The 14,385-nt window shown below is 53.7% G+C and overlaps 1 protein-coding gene across 3 annotated transcripts in view; it reads right to left on the bottom strand.

Annotated features, from left to right (window-relative positions):
• The window catches only part of Rps6ka2 (ribosomal protein S6 kinase A2), a 245,656-nt gene that overhangs the window by 22,654 nt on the left and 208,617 nt on the right, over positions 1 to 14,385 (bottom strand). For all 3 annotated transcript variants that reach the window (XM_013122761.3, XM_040758230.1, XM_005083013.4), the window contains 2 exons: positions 8,222 to 8,286; positions 3,027 to 3,129 (listed from right to left, as the gene is read on the bottom strand). In XM_013122761.3, coding sequence (XP_012978215.1) covers positions 3,027 to 3,129; positions 8,222 to 8,286 — 168 coding nt within the window. The remainder of the gene's footprint in view (positions 1 to 3,026; positions 3,130 to 8,221; positions 8,287 to 14,385) is intronic.

Below are 14,385 nucleotides of genomic sequence, written 5' to 3'. Positions count from 1 at the left end.
TGTGTGCGCGTGTGTGTGGGTGGGTGGGTGGGGGGGTCCTGAGATCCCAGACAGGGCCTGGCTGTAGTTAGGTGGACACGCCCCACATGTGCTTTACTGGGACAGAGATGCCAATCCATCTCACGGGACAAGAAACTCACTGGATACAGGTTCATCTTAAGACCCCTGGACAGAAAGGGAACAGACCCAAGACTTGCTGCCTCGCCAGAGGCTCAGTCTCCCACGCAGACAGATGCTCATGTGACCTGAATTAATGTGACCGAGGTGGACCGCTTGGAAACAAACTCCCAAGGTGCTAGACTGGGGATGCTTAATTAAAAGTCAAGACACGGCAGCACTGCTTTTAGGACATGAAGTATGCACAGCGAGCTGCCCAATGGCAGCATGGAGTTTAATGTAGACCTCAGCCTCCCTCAGCCTGGGCCCTGTGCATGGACGGGCTCCTGCTCGGTCATGAGCTCTGGTGTGTCTTCCCAGCATGGGATTCTGACTTCAAGGTCTGTTTTCTTGCCTTCTCTTAACATTAAGAGACTGGACCAGAGAGAAAAGGGTCTATGATGGTTATGTCAGCCTCAGGGGATTAGGCTTAGGGTTAAGAACTTGGTCTGTTCCAGGAACTCACTGAGCCTGGCAGTGCTGAGGGTTATAGACCAGGGTCTGTTTAGAGCTCACTGTGTGTGTGTGTGCCTGTGCACGTGTGGAGGGGAAACAGGTTGCATTAACTTGAACTCATGCGTTTTCGAATCAGCAATGTGTTCTAGACAATAAAGGTGCACACATCTCTCTGCATAGAACAAAGATGTCTGCGGGGACACAGGATGGCCAGTCTGCTGAGGCGCGAAGAGGTCTTTACAGGAAGCCCCGAGGAACTGATGAAATTTGACTGAGGCTGATGGGCAGATGGCAGGCAGGAGGAATAGAATTCAGAACGTGTTATACTCAGTTAGGAGGTGTGAATGCCAGCACAGTACAGAAGAGCAAAACTACAAGTCAAACTAGAAAAGTAAATTTGCAAGAGCAGTGACAAGCTTCTGGCCAGGAAGAAAGGTTTCCCAAACCTCAGACTGGCACATTCCACTGAGCAGCTGACGCGTGATCGCGAAGCAGAAGCCCCCTCGAAGCCCGCTCGTGGCTTCACGTTAATCGAGACAAGAAGTCTACCGCAGGAAATACCCTCGGTGTGTTTCTAGACTGTTTCAGAATCACACCACTGTGGCTGCTCTGTAACTACTCAGCTCCCCCGCTGGGAGAATCTTTACCACTTCCATCACCGCCTCCCCCAAAGGCAAACTGCTTGGTGAGGTCTATTAACAGTATCTGAACAAATCACAATGCTAAGGGCACAGGGTAGAATGCCCTGTGTCTGCTGGGTTTTCCTTGGGCTAACATTAAGTTGAAACTTTGTTTTCTATGCACAGAAGGCTTAGGAGGTTTACTTAAGGTCACACCAACTGACTGGGCTGGGGTTTAAATTCCCCAATGGAACGCCGGGAGCGCACACACAGGACGTCTGGAGCTGCTGGCATTAGCGTCTCTGCTCTCCGCAGCACAGCTTAGCTTCCGTTGAGCGTTTTACACGTGTAGCATCACACGGCAGACTCGTGACTAACGCTGCCCTCCCCAGTGAGGACCCTCAAGGTCTGGGCAGAGTCAATCTCTCATCTGGAGCAAATTGCTTTCGTGTTTGCTCATCTTCTGGTCAGATGCCAGGAGAACTGGTGAGCTGCTCAGGTGACCTTGGGGCTCTGGCCTCCTGACCTCAGTAGAGGAACAGGTATGCTCCTCTGTGCCCTGGCTCGTGCTGTCTCGGGACTGACCGCTTGGCAGCATGACGACATTCAAGGACAATCCTTCCTCAGCCTTGTGCTAGCCACTGTTTCGGTCTTCCCTAGGGAGGTGTGGGACCAAGAGGTCAGAGAGAGCCATCTGTGGCACCGACTGTACTCCACCAGCGCCTGCCCTGGATATAAAGGAATCGCCCCAGAGCTTGTACCCAAAGGGAACAGGGTGGGTTCTCTAGTCCACTCTTCCCAACCTGAGACTCGTGGCCGGTAACCGTGCTTCGTGGTTAGTTTCCAACAACTCTACACCACTTCCGGTTTGGAAGTAGTGAGAAATCCCAGAGCCTCTGCATAGCCGCCAGCGGCTCCCGCAATGGCTGCCTGAACTTGCTCTCTGAGCCTGCAAGGGGGTAAGCTGCTGCTCTGAGCATCACCACGCGGTCACTGCAATAGTCAGCTGCCCTGCCCATAGTCAGCCGTGTTTGCAGACAGGGTCCCCATGGGAGAAGTCCAGATTAAACGAGGTCAGGGAGTGGGCCTCAGGCCCACGGGACTGGTGTCCTTACAAGGACAGTATAGAACACAGCTTTCCCCGGCTTTCCCCACTCACAGAGGAAAGACCACGAGAGGACACGGTGAGGAGGCCCAACCATCGGTGACCCAACCAGCAACCTGACCTTGAACCCAGCCTCCAGCGGGGAGACACAACACACACCTCATGTTAAGCCACCCCCAGCACTGCCCCGTCATGGAGCTCCGAGACAATCACGTAAAACAGTAAAACCAGAATGCTAGCGTTTAAGGGAGAGGACCACACAGACCCCAGAGATCTCACATACCGCGAAGCCACATTTCTGTGCTGAGATCTAGCTACTCTGCACTCATCAACTAGGCCCCAGCTTTCACAGAAATAATACATTTAGTCCCTAAGCCCACAGACCTAAAGGTCGCCACTTTTCCCCCACAGACCACCGAGGTGAACCAACGGTTTCTTTTCTGTGTCTTGCCTGTGTGTCCCTGGGAGGACTTTCACTGCCTAGCATCTCACAACAAAAGAGGGCTCCACAGAGCCCAGACTGCCTCTAAGGTGGGATGTCTCACGAGGAACAGTGAGAGCTGGCGCTGCCATGAAGCAGAGAAATCAGGAAGACCTCATGGGTCTAAAGGTCACCCCCTCGGGGGCATCCTTCACGCAGGCTCTCTGGAGAGAGGGGGTCAGACCAACTGGGGAGAGCTGGCACACACCTGTGGGGGTCCTTGCAGTGAACTCGGGGTCAAAGTGGAAGGTGTCCTCAGGCCTTCCCACTGCGGGCTTGAAGGGTGGCTTGATCTCCTTGCGGTACAGCTTCTGCAGGGAGAACAGGACATGTTGAGAGCAGGCTACAGAGCAGAGAGCAGAGGCCACGAGCAGCTCCAACACTTGCAAGATGTATGAGGAGGCGCAATGCAACGCAGATTGTGTGTGTTACCTATGTAGCTGCATTGACGTAACACCATACCCCACGTGTTACATGGAAGACCGCACGTGTAGTATGGAAATTACATGCTGGATGTGAGTTACAAAAGGCATAGCCTGGGGTTTAAAGGCTTGAGATCTGCTGAATCTCCTTCAGTTGGTGTACTAGTTTTCCAACTGACTTTTGGCTACAGGATCTTTATTTCCAAGAAAGCATGACAGGTTGGCCATACATGCTGGGCACTGGTGGCTGTGGGATCACCACCGTGGAGCCTACGTCAGCTCTCTGGGAACTGTGAAAACTGAGGTCCAGAGAAACCCTCGCTCACACAGCACTTCCCACTGCCATGGCCATTGGCAAAGCACACGGATGTCCAGGATTGTCCGCGGGTCCTTCTCAGACCTGCTGGGGAAGCTGCTTTCCAACCCAAAGTGTGCTTTTCAGTCCTCTGTGGACATGATACCGCATGAGGTGATTGAAGGACAGTGCACACATAGTTGGGATCAGGCAAGGAGCCTGTGACGGACACTGGATGGTGACCAGCCAAGGGCACCAAGGGGCAGAGACGGGCAAGAAGGGATGTGATGGAGGAGGCAGGCGGCATGGGGAGGGGGAGGGGCGAGATTCTGGGATAATTCATGCACACCCTGGGGGGAGGGGAGGAAGACGGGGATCTCCTGGTCCGCCTCATCCCTTTTAACTATCTCATTTGTCCCTCGGTGTCAAGATGACATTGTCATGGCAATGACAGAGAGATAGATTTCACGTTACACTAGTGCTGAAGACACTGAGCAGGTACGTCAGGGTCTGCACACGCCCCAGAGGCCGTGTGGAAACAGAGCAAAGGGCACAGAGCACAAAACAAAGATGGAGGCGGCCCAAAGCACGGGAAACCGGCTCTACCGTGGAGTCACAGAGCCTAACACCCGCTCAGTGTACAGTTTCGGCTGCAGGCATTTTGAAATTAATCTGCTCCGGTGAGCAAGGGGCACAGATGTGTCCCTCCTGAGATGGCAGAGCAGACGTGTATATATGCAGGCACAGAATGCGGCAGAATTGGGGGGACTGGTGAGCGTGGAGACGACGCCCAGGGCATTGGGGACGGGCGGTGCCAGAATGCGAGGAAGAACACGACCTCTACAGTTGTACCCACCCAAGACATGCTGCAAAGAAAGCCATCCAGATCTACAAAGTCCCCTGACAGAAGGCACTGTGCCCACAGCCCTCATGGGGACTTCGAAGGTGCATTCACTACAAGTGTCAGAAATCCTCCTGCGGCAGTGGGAGCCAGGGCACACGATGACAAAACTCTGCATGCGCCGCACATGTGGTGAACCACTGTCCTCCACCTGCCCCAGCCAGTGCGCAGAATGAGCTAAGGCCACCGAGCAGCACGCTGCCACCCACAGAGCCACCTAGGTACGCTGTGCCTCAGTTTCTCTTCAGAGCCCTTCTCACCTCTGAAACAGATGATGTGCTGGGCTGGGACCATTAAAAAGTGCCACAAGCGTGAGTCTTGCATATAAATAGTTAATTGTAATGGTGGCCACGCCTGCCCAACCCATATGCTGAGGGTCTGGGCTTTGGCTTCGGACAGTGGTCTGGAAACGGGCAAATCGGCAGGAGCCTCCACCCTGCCACCCTGGGGCTGAATCTGGCAAAGTGTTGTTTTCTCCCTGCCCGAGTGCCATTTCACCATGGGTCTGCTTGCTAGAAGCCGCCTGGCTGCATGCCAATGTGGACGGGCTTGTTTAGCCTGTGAGGTCACCTTTTATGTTTATTTTGGGTTTGTGCTAATCCTGAGTTCTCAGCATTGCTTCAGCCACCGGGGGGGGGGGGGGGAAGTAAACACAGCTTACATTTGCCAGCTCCACCATCCTCTGCACGAGCTTCCTGGTCTATAATTAACTTGTAATTTTTCACTTAGCTAGGCAAGCAGCACGGGTGTTTGGAGGGCAGACCCCAGAGCTGGCACTAATGTGCTGGGAGCAGAGGGCAATTGGAGATGCAGGGAAACTACAGGGACCTGCCACCCTCCACCTGCTTCAGCTAACACTGGTGACCCTCACTTCTGGGGTAGATGCCACCCTCTGTGCCCACAGGTCACCAGATCTCCAGGGGACAGCTGGTGGATGACAGGCATTTACTTAAAAACTAAAACATAGAAATATCTACTGGTAATTTAGGGTCACAGGAGGCAACAGAAAGAAAAATAAAGAGGCTGATGTTTTCTCAGCTGCATCCTTAGGCTGCAACTGGATAGAGAACACTGTCAAGAATCTGAGGGCAGCAAATGTCTTCTCCTTTGTCGGTATTGAATGCCCACACTGCCAAGGGGCATGGAAGGGGATCCCCTGGTGAGAAGAGTCCTGGAGGACCCAGGATTTGAGTGATTGTCAGTGATGTGAGCTACTGACACTAGGAGGGTATACAGGACGGTACAGAACAAAGTCCAGCAGACTGGTGCACGTGTGTGTGTGTGTGTGTGTGTGTGTGTGTGTGTGTGTGTGTGTATACAGTGGGGTCCTGATAAGGCCACGTAAGGGCAGCACCTGGACCTGTGAGGGGAAAGACAGCTGAGACAGAGGGCTAGGTCAGATGAGACCAGCAAAGCCTCCACATTGGCTACCAAGGCCTCTGGAGTCCATACATGGCTCTTTCAGAACTACTCACCCCTGTGTTCTTACCTGGGCCCCTCCTTCCTTCCCCTCCCCCTGCCACCCGGTTCCCTCTCCTGGTTACTTCCTGCTCGCCTTCTCCCTGCTTGTTTTCTCTGAACTGGACACTCACACACTACTGCTCCGGCTGAACAGCCGCCTCCTGGTTAGTGCACTAGGCATCTCTCCACCATCTAGGATAGGGCTCCTTGCTGTCGCCACACTCTAGGCACCCCAACTCTACTGCATGCTACAAGCATTGCTTATGGCTAGACAAATCAGCTTGAAAGCAGGCTTCTGGGCTTCTCTGCCATGCAGGGACTATTAATTAGAGCCACAGAAGAAAGAAGGTTGCCATCGCTCCAGGCTCGGAGGGTGCTGTCTGGCAAGGACAGGGTGAGAGTAAACATATGTGGTCCTAGTGACCCCGAAGGGCCTCTTTTAGAGCCAAACACAATAAAAGCAAACCACAACAATGAACAGCCCTTCTCCACATTATTCTAGCCTGAATTAATCTCAAATGACACAGAAGGGTCACTCCTTAGTACAGGAATCCAGCATCTATGTTTGCATTGAAGGAACGCTGTTCTCCAATGACAGAGAGGCCACAGGCAAGCTCTGAGCCCTGTGTAGTCTATGGAAGGTGCATATGACGGCTGAAGGGATCCCACAGACCTAACCTTCAATAGCACACACTAGCCCAGCCTTTGCCCCAGTGTGATGGCTTAATTGTCAGCCCAATACAACCTAGAATAACCTAGGAAGACAAGTGTCAATGAGGGACTGTCTGCGTTGGGTTGGCCTATGGGCGTACCTGTGGAAGATTGTCCTAATCACCTTAATTGATGTGGGAAGACTCAGCCCATTGTAGGTGGTGTCATTCCCTAAGTGTGTGTGGGGTCCTGAACTGTATTAAAAGTTGAGAGACTGAGCTGTTCGCAAGTAAGGAGCATGCTTGTGGTCTTTCTGCATGCTCATGACTAGATACAAAGTAACCAACTGTCTCAAGTTCCATGCTTGTGGTCTTTCTGCATGCTCATGACTAGATACAAAGTAACCAACTGTCTCAAGGTCCTGCTGCCTTGACTTCCTAGCAATAATGGGTTGTAACCTAGACCTAGAGGGAAAATAAACCCCAGACTTCTCCAAGTTTCGCTTTGTCTAATTATTTCATCACAACAGCAGCAATAGAACAAGAACTCTTGGTTCCAGACCCATCTGCAGCTCAAATCCTAGAAACTTCAATACTCACACACCCCTGTGACTGCTGCCTGCCCTAAGATGTCCTTAGATTGTCATTCAACAAAGTTCTTTCTCAGCCAGGTCCTCTGACTGGATGCTACTGGGCATGGCTGGGGTTTCCCTTTCTTTCCAGGTCTAGACTACTAGAACTCAAGCTATTTCCACCATAGCCATTGGAACTCAAGCTATTCCACCACAGCAACTCTCTGGACACCCTTCTTGACTCAGCAACTCCCTCTGCATTCCCTGGCAGGCTTTTGGAAGGACGGAAGTATGCAAGGGAATGTGTGTGTGTGGGGGGGGGGTCCTCCTTCACAGGTACCAACCTGGCCTGAGAGAGACTTCTGGGATCTCATCCCTGACCTCTGCTGCTCCTCACTCACCAGTGGCTCTTATTCCCCCTCCCCCTTCCCCCCTCCCTCTCTGCACTACCTCACTCTCTCAGAGGCATCTTTCTGACACTCCTTTTGGCCTGTTTAGAGGCCTGGGTCAAGTCTTTCTTCTTTCCTTCTTTTTTTGCAATGTGGGGGATGGGAGCCCAGGGCCTCATGTATGCTGGACAAGAGCCCTGACACTGAGCCACACCCAGCCTGATGCTTCAATATCCTGCTTAAAAAAATAAATCCTCTGGGGTTAACTTCAGCTCTGGAAGTAGAAGTTCCCATGTGTTGTAGGACACAGCCTGGGTATCGGGAGGTGTTCCACTAGGGAGGGGGAGAGTCCAGAAGGCTGTCAGATACGTTTCACCCCTGCAGGCCTGTCTGTCCTTGGTGTGCCTTACGCCCCCACAACAGCTGGTGTTAGCATGTCTGGGAAAGGTGCGACAGGATGGATGCTGTGGGCCCAATGACCAGGGGTGCCAGTGAGTACTTAGGACTGTGGGCAGGCGGTCACCAGTTTGCACTTCTCTGGGGAGCCAGCCCCGCTGAGGGCCCCAAGCGTGCTCACCCACAGGCCAACAGTCTGTGTGTGTCTCAGACTCTTAGTGCAGAGAGGCCATGTGCACCAAGCAGCTGCATGGTTCCCTCTCTGCCCTCTCCATGCCATGTGGCGTGTCTAGTGGAGACCTCTGCAGTCAACTTACATTCCAGTCTATGGTGACAAAGAAAGGATGGCGCTTAATCTCCTCCACTCCATCAATGCCAGCACCTGTCACAACACAGCAGAGAACATGTGTCAGTGCAAGCCCACGACCGTGTGTGTTGCCTCTGACTGCTACCAGTGTGTGTGTGTGACAGACAAGAGAGCTCACAGCAGGGCAGGTCCTGGGATGGTCTTTCTGTGAGGAGAAAGCTCACGCTTGCCCATGGCCTGGGAGCCCGGGAAGCCCCCATGTGACTCCAAAGCTGTGACACACGGCTACAGCCAGCAGCTTAAGTGGTAAAGAAAAAGCAGGTATTGGGCTCCAGACTTCCTGCTCCAGGTTTAACGCCAGGATGCCCGGAGAGGAGCAGGTGGCTGCCACAGTCACGGACTATGTGTGCAACACCCAGAAACACAGCAACAAGCCAGGCTGCGGGATTGGACAAAGCACAGCAGGGCCAGAGAGTGCTTGCAGAGCGGCGGGCCAGGCTGCTGAAGCTTTCACCGGGGGAAGGCAGAATCCAAGAGAGGAACGGGAGATCGGGTGGGCCGAGTGCTGGGACATGGTGCCTAGCCTGGGCTTCCCTCTACCACACCCAACCCTTGCGTAACGTAGGTCACTGTCACTCGGAGACCACTGGTGGTTCTCTGATCCGCTCATCCGTTGGGTCTACCTAACCCTCCCCTTACTTGGTTTCTAGTTAAGATCCTAAGCTGTGTACTGGGCAAGAGCAGGGGTTGGCAGGCCACAGGGGATGTCTGTGGCTGTGAGACCACTCAGGGTGTCTCTCAACACCCCAGCCAGGCGGAAGCGAATGGTGAGTTCCCAGGAACGGCAGGAGCCGTGCTTGTCAGCTGGTGGGTACCCCACATCCACCTGGTATGAACCTCAGAGGAGAGCGAGGGGGAGGGCCGGGGGAGCCTGCTACGCTTCCCTTCAATTCTTTCAACGTGCGCTGCTCTAAATAAGGTCAATTAACTAAGAGCAAAACTCTGAGGCCCAGGATTGCAGGCAGGCAAGGAGCCCAGGCTCTGCTGTTGTGAGTTGGGCAGAGCTAACCTCAGCCAACTGGAAACCGAATCACAAGAGTCTTGTCAGTTCCTGTCCCAGGGGTAGGAAATGAATGCCCCCCCCCATCACCACCACCACCACCACCACATGCTACAGCCCAACCTCTCCTGGCTCCCGAGTCCACCCCGACTCAGCTCCTGGAGCCCTAGAGGGGTGTCTTCTTCCTAAGACATCTCTCAGCAGGGCACCATGGAGGGCAGCCCAAGGCCAACCATGAGATGCCCTGGCGACCTGTCCTCTGTGAGGTCAGGGACTGACCCCTCCTTCCGAGGGCTGGAGTCTGTGTGGGTAGAGCCATTTGCATCCCAAGGCTCATGCTGACCCTCCGGCCCTCTACTCTGTTCACAGCAGTGATATGAAGCATCTCCCACCTCTCAGGTAGCTTGGTCAGCCCGTGCTTGGGAAGACCAGCCACACTAGGTTTTATGCACACACCAGCGTGAGTCAGTTGCTGTCCGTTTGGTAGGGAAACACACACACACATAAGGGAGTCAGGGAATGCACACAGCAGCGTGGGTCAGTTGCCGTCCGTTTGGTAGGGAAACACACACACACATAAGGGAGTCAGGGAATGCACACAGCAGCGTGGGTCAGTTGCTGTCCGTTTGGTAGGGAAACACACACACACATAAGGGAGTCAGGGAAGGTCTCGGGCTCAGGCGTCCACGTCCACCCGGTGGTGCGTCAGGTGCTCTTCTGGGGGCACGCATAGTACCTCCTCTGTGTCCCCTACTCGGCGACCACTTCAAGATGAGCAACCCCGAGGCTATAGACTGTAGCCTGCTTCTACTGTGAACTGTAGAAGGGAGACCTTCCAGACTCAGCTCTGAGATCCTTGCCCAGCGCTCCATCTCTATTCCCAGATCTGACGTAGACCTTTCATCTCAGAGCTCCATGGTGAGGCTCCTTTGGGTCAGTGTGTCTACCTCCCTTGCTGTATCCCTAACCGCAGGCCCAGGGTTTTGAGGTCATGGTGCCCAGTGTTCTTTCCTTGAGAACTCTGATGCTGTGGGAGTAACTTCTAGAGCCAATGGCCCGACTTCCAAAGCTGTCCTCCTGGGCCACTCTCTGTGCATTGCTTTGGTGAGAGCTAGAACTGCAGATGCAGAGTCAGTCTGGTGCTGGTGACTGAAGAGCCAAGGGCCTCAGACTCACACATACTCTGGGTCCCGATGATGAATGTCACCCACCTTCCCAGGCCTCAGACGCAACCTCAGTGCTCTGGCTGGGTGCTGCCCACAGCTGCGGTCCAGCTAGCTAGCGTGTGATGGCAAGCTTCCATGGGACATCTGTCGATGGGGCCTGCCTTGCCTGTTTGAAGAATCTCTGCATACACAGTTTGCAGTATGGTCTGCAAGAGCGATGGGGGGGGGGCATGCTGGACAAGCTGGTGTTGGGGCTTATGAACCTGCTCTGTTACTCTCTGCACCTCGAATCCGGCACCAAGTTTGGGCTTTGCAGTCTCAGCAAAAAGAGCTGGTGCTTTGGCCATGCATCATTTTTGATGCTCAAAAACTATGCATTGGTAGAAGGTTCCTGAAGCCAGGCCTCTAAGGCTGTGATGACCTTCAGAGAGTCAACACGCTCGTTAGTCTTCAGGCGAGCCTAACCCTCTCCTGAAATATTTTAAAACAGATTGCTGTGGGTTTGGCTCTGCTTTTATCTAGACTGAACACATTTGACAAATAGCAGGGAGCAGAGTTCCGGGCGGGGAGGATGGGAATGTGTTTGTGCTGATGTGGGAGCCAGAGCTGCTAGGTTACAGGGCCTTCACCAAACACCACTCATGCCTCCCCTGCTCCCGGAGGATGCCTGAAAACCATCTCCTGTCACGGGCACTGGCAAGACCCTGGAGCCAGGCAGAGACAGGCGGAATGGAGGACTGTGGGACTGTGTGACTGTGGGACCGTGTGTCTGTGGGACTGTGTGTCTGTGGGACTGTGGGACCATGTGTCTGTGGGACCATGTGTCTGTGGGACCGTGTGTCTGTGGGACCGTGTGTCTGTGTGACCGCGTGTCTGTGTGACCGCGTGTCTGTGGGACCGCGTGTCTGTGTGACCGCGTGTCTGTGGGACCGCGTGTCTGTGGGACCGCGTGACTGTGGGACCGCGTGTCTGTGGGACCGCGTGTCTGTGGGACCGCGTGTCTGTGGGACCGCGTGTCTGTGGGACCGCGTGACTGTGGGACCGCGTGTCTGTGGGACCGCGTGTCTGTGGGACCGCGTGTCTGTGGGACCGTGTGTCTGTGGGACCGTGTGACTGTGGGACCGTGTGACTGTGGGACCGTGTGTCTGTGGGACCGTGTGTCTGTGGGACCGTGTGTCTGTGGGACCGTGTGTCTGTGGGACCGTGTGTCTGTGGGACCGTGTGTCTGTGGGACCGTGTGTCTGTGGGACCGTGTGTCTGTGGGACCGTGTGTCTGTGGGACTGTGTGTCTGTGTGACTGTGGGACCGTGTGACTGTGTGACTGTGTGACTGTGGGACCATGTGTCTGTGGGACCGTGTGTCTGTGGGACTGTGTGTCTGTGTGTCTGTGGGACCATGTGACTGTGTGACTGTGTGTCTGTGGGACCGTGTGACTGTGGGACCGTGTGTCTGTGGGACCGTGTGTCTGTGGGACCGTGTGTCTGTGGGACCGTGTGTTTGTGGGACCATGTGCCTGGCCTGTCCGGTGTGTCTCTCTAGGCTCCATCACCCTGCAGCAGGTCTCTCAGTGCCAGGCAGACACAGAGGACTGCGGCACTCGGACGTTCTAATTACATGGAGACATCTTGAAGCACGCTTCTCTGGATCCGTATTTCTGTGCTCCATGAAAGGCTCGAGGCACAGAACCATGCGGTCCCAGGAAAGCATTCCTTCTATTGCCCATGTTTACCATGTCCCCCTCACACGTGAACACGCTCCTCTAATACACCTGTGTCATCGTGGACTTCCAAATGCAGCAGTCTGGTCTCCTCCCGTCTACTTGCGCGCTCTCTCTCTCCCTCTCCCTGTCTCTCACTCTCTCTCTCTGTCTCAGCCCCATTTTTGTGGGCCATTTCGTCAAACCCAAGAAACATTGCCCATGTCTTTGTGTCTTCACCTGAAGACGCTCATGAGGTGCCCAAATGGGACTAAGTTTACCAGGTGCACCTTCTCCTGCTCGCCTGTCTGTCACAGGGCGGCAATGTGGCCCTTGGGGAGGGGAAACGGGACTGCATATTCCCAAGCTGAGCCCTTGTGCTTCACCGTCTCCACTGACTGGTCCCCCCAAAAACATACCCCCCCACTCCAAAGAAGAAAAGATTTTAAAATCACTAAAATACTGTGTGGTTACAGCGTGCAGAGCCAGCCTGCTGAGCAGCATGGGGCGGAAGAGGTGCCCCCTCCTGCCCACCTGGGAGATGAGCACGTCTGACCTGTCTCCTTCCCTCACTTCTCAAGCAGACAGGTCATCCCGGGCTGCTGTGTGCTGTTTAACTAGCTCCCTTTTAACGGAAACATCCACCGTATCGCACAGGCGCAACCTCAGTGCTCTGGCTGGGTGCTGCCCACAGCTGCGGTCCAGCTAGCTAGCGTGTGATGGCAAGCTTCCATTGGACATCTGTCAACATGTCTGAAGGACACGATCCCTAAAGTGTGGTGGGGTGAACAAAGACCACGGGCTTCCACTGTTCAGCTGGAATTATGACGGGGCAGATTCAGACCAGTGTCCCAGCATACCCTCAATTCCACTGAGACTTTGGCAAGGTTGGAGGTCACCAAATCGATACCCTCATCCAAGTTTGCAAGGCGTGAAAGGACCAGAGCTTTTTGTTTTATCCTAATACCACAAAGGAGAAAATTAAAAAAAAGAAGCAGGTATGAAGACATTGTCAGGAAGCAAGAAGCCTGCACTTGCAACTAACGGCCTGCTCAAGGCAGAAAGTCTAAAGTCCTTTCTAGATGCCACTGAAGCTGACAAATACAACCTCAAAATAAACACAAATCTGTTAGGGCTAGAATTGCATATAATTATCTTTCATCTTCTGTTTTTCTAAAGCTTCATATCTTTTATGCAGATTTTTTGTATGGGATGAAAAGTGTGTAGAATTAAAGGAAAACAAGTAAATTGAGATTTCCATGCAAGTGCATCCATGGTGAGAGTTCAGGGCATTCTCGGCAGGGGCAGAGAGAAAAGGGACAGCCTCTGTGTAAATTACATTGGACAGAATCCATGTGTGAATTAAAGAGTTCACATGCAAGCCTAACCCCTAAGGACTCAGAGAGACAGGACGGACCTCAGAGAGCATCCCCCAGAAGTCTGTCCACCTGACTGGGGACCCTGTGGGAGTCACGTAACAGGGCTGTCTGTCACAGTTAGCCAGGTACCAGATGCTGGCTCCAGCTCAGGGTTCTGAACAGGACACTGACCCGACATTTCTCTAGAGTACCAAAGCTCCCTTGGCTTGCCCTCATGGCAGCTTTTGCACAACAGAAGGCTATGATCAAAGCACTGTGGTAGTCAGGGAGAACCTGCCTCCTCTGAGGCATCTAACAAGGGGTCCTTATGTTTCCCTGATGTCCTAAAAGGCAGGTGTTTATGAAACAGTCAGATATAACAGGTTCCCCAAACCTCGAGGTTGGACAACCACAGGAACAAGTAGAATGCTATGATGGGCCATTTTTATGAGATGCATGGGCTCCACACTTGAGACGAGGGCCTTGGATGCCTCCCTGGAGGAGCAGGATGTGCAGAGACAGCCTTGGGATAGTGACATCAGGAGGGACCTCAGGGACTGACCAGCTGGTCTCATTCCCCAGGGAGAAGAGCTGATCCTTCAAGGTCACTTAGCTAGTACCAGGTCAGGCCCAGTACACACTTGTGGATAGGCACAGAGGCCAGGCAGCAAGAGCCTGTGCTTTCTACCAAATAATGAAGACCCCCTCACTTCTCTGGAGACCCTTACACGCACCTGAGTGGACAGAAGGATGGGTGGACTCTCTTCCTGGGAGTCGAGAGGGACAGAAGCACTAATTCTTACACTCTGGAGTCAAAACACAATTTTGGCAAAACAAGACAACAGATGTGCACCCCCCCAACCTAGGAAGACAGGATGGCCAGCAACAGCAGCT

The sequence above is a fragment of the Mesocricetus auratus genome, unplaced genomic scaffold (assembly GCF_017639785.1).
Source record: "Mesocricetus auratus isolate SY011 unplaced genomic scaffold, BCM_Maur_2.0 Super-Scaffold_100018, whole genome shotgun sequence".
Taxonomy (NCBI): Eukaryota; Metazoa; Chordata; class Mammalia; order Rodentia; family Cricetidae; genus Mesocricetus; species Mesocricetus auratus.
Note: the sequence above shows the minus strand (reverse complement) of the source record. Positions and strands in the feature narration are given on the sequence as shown.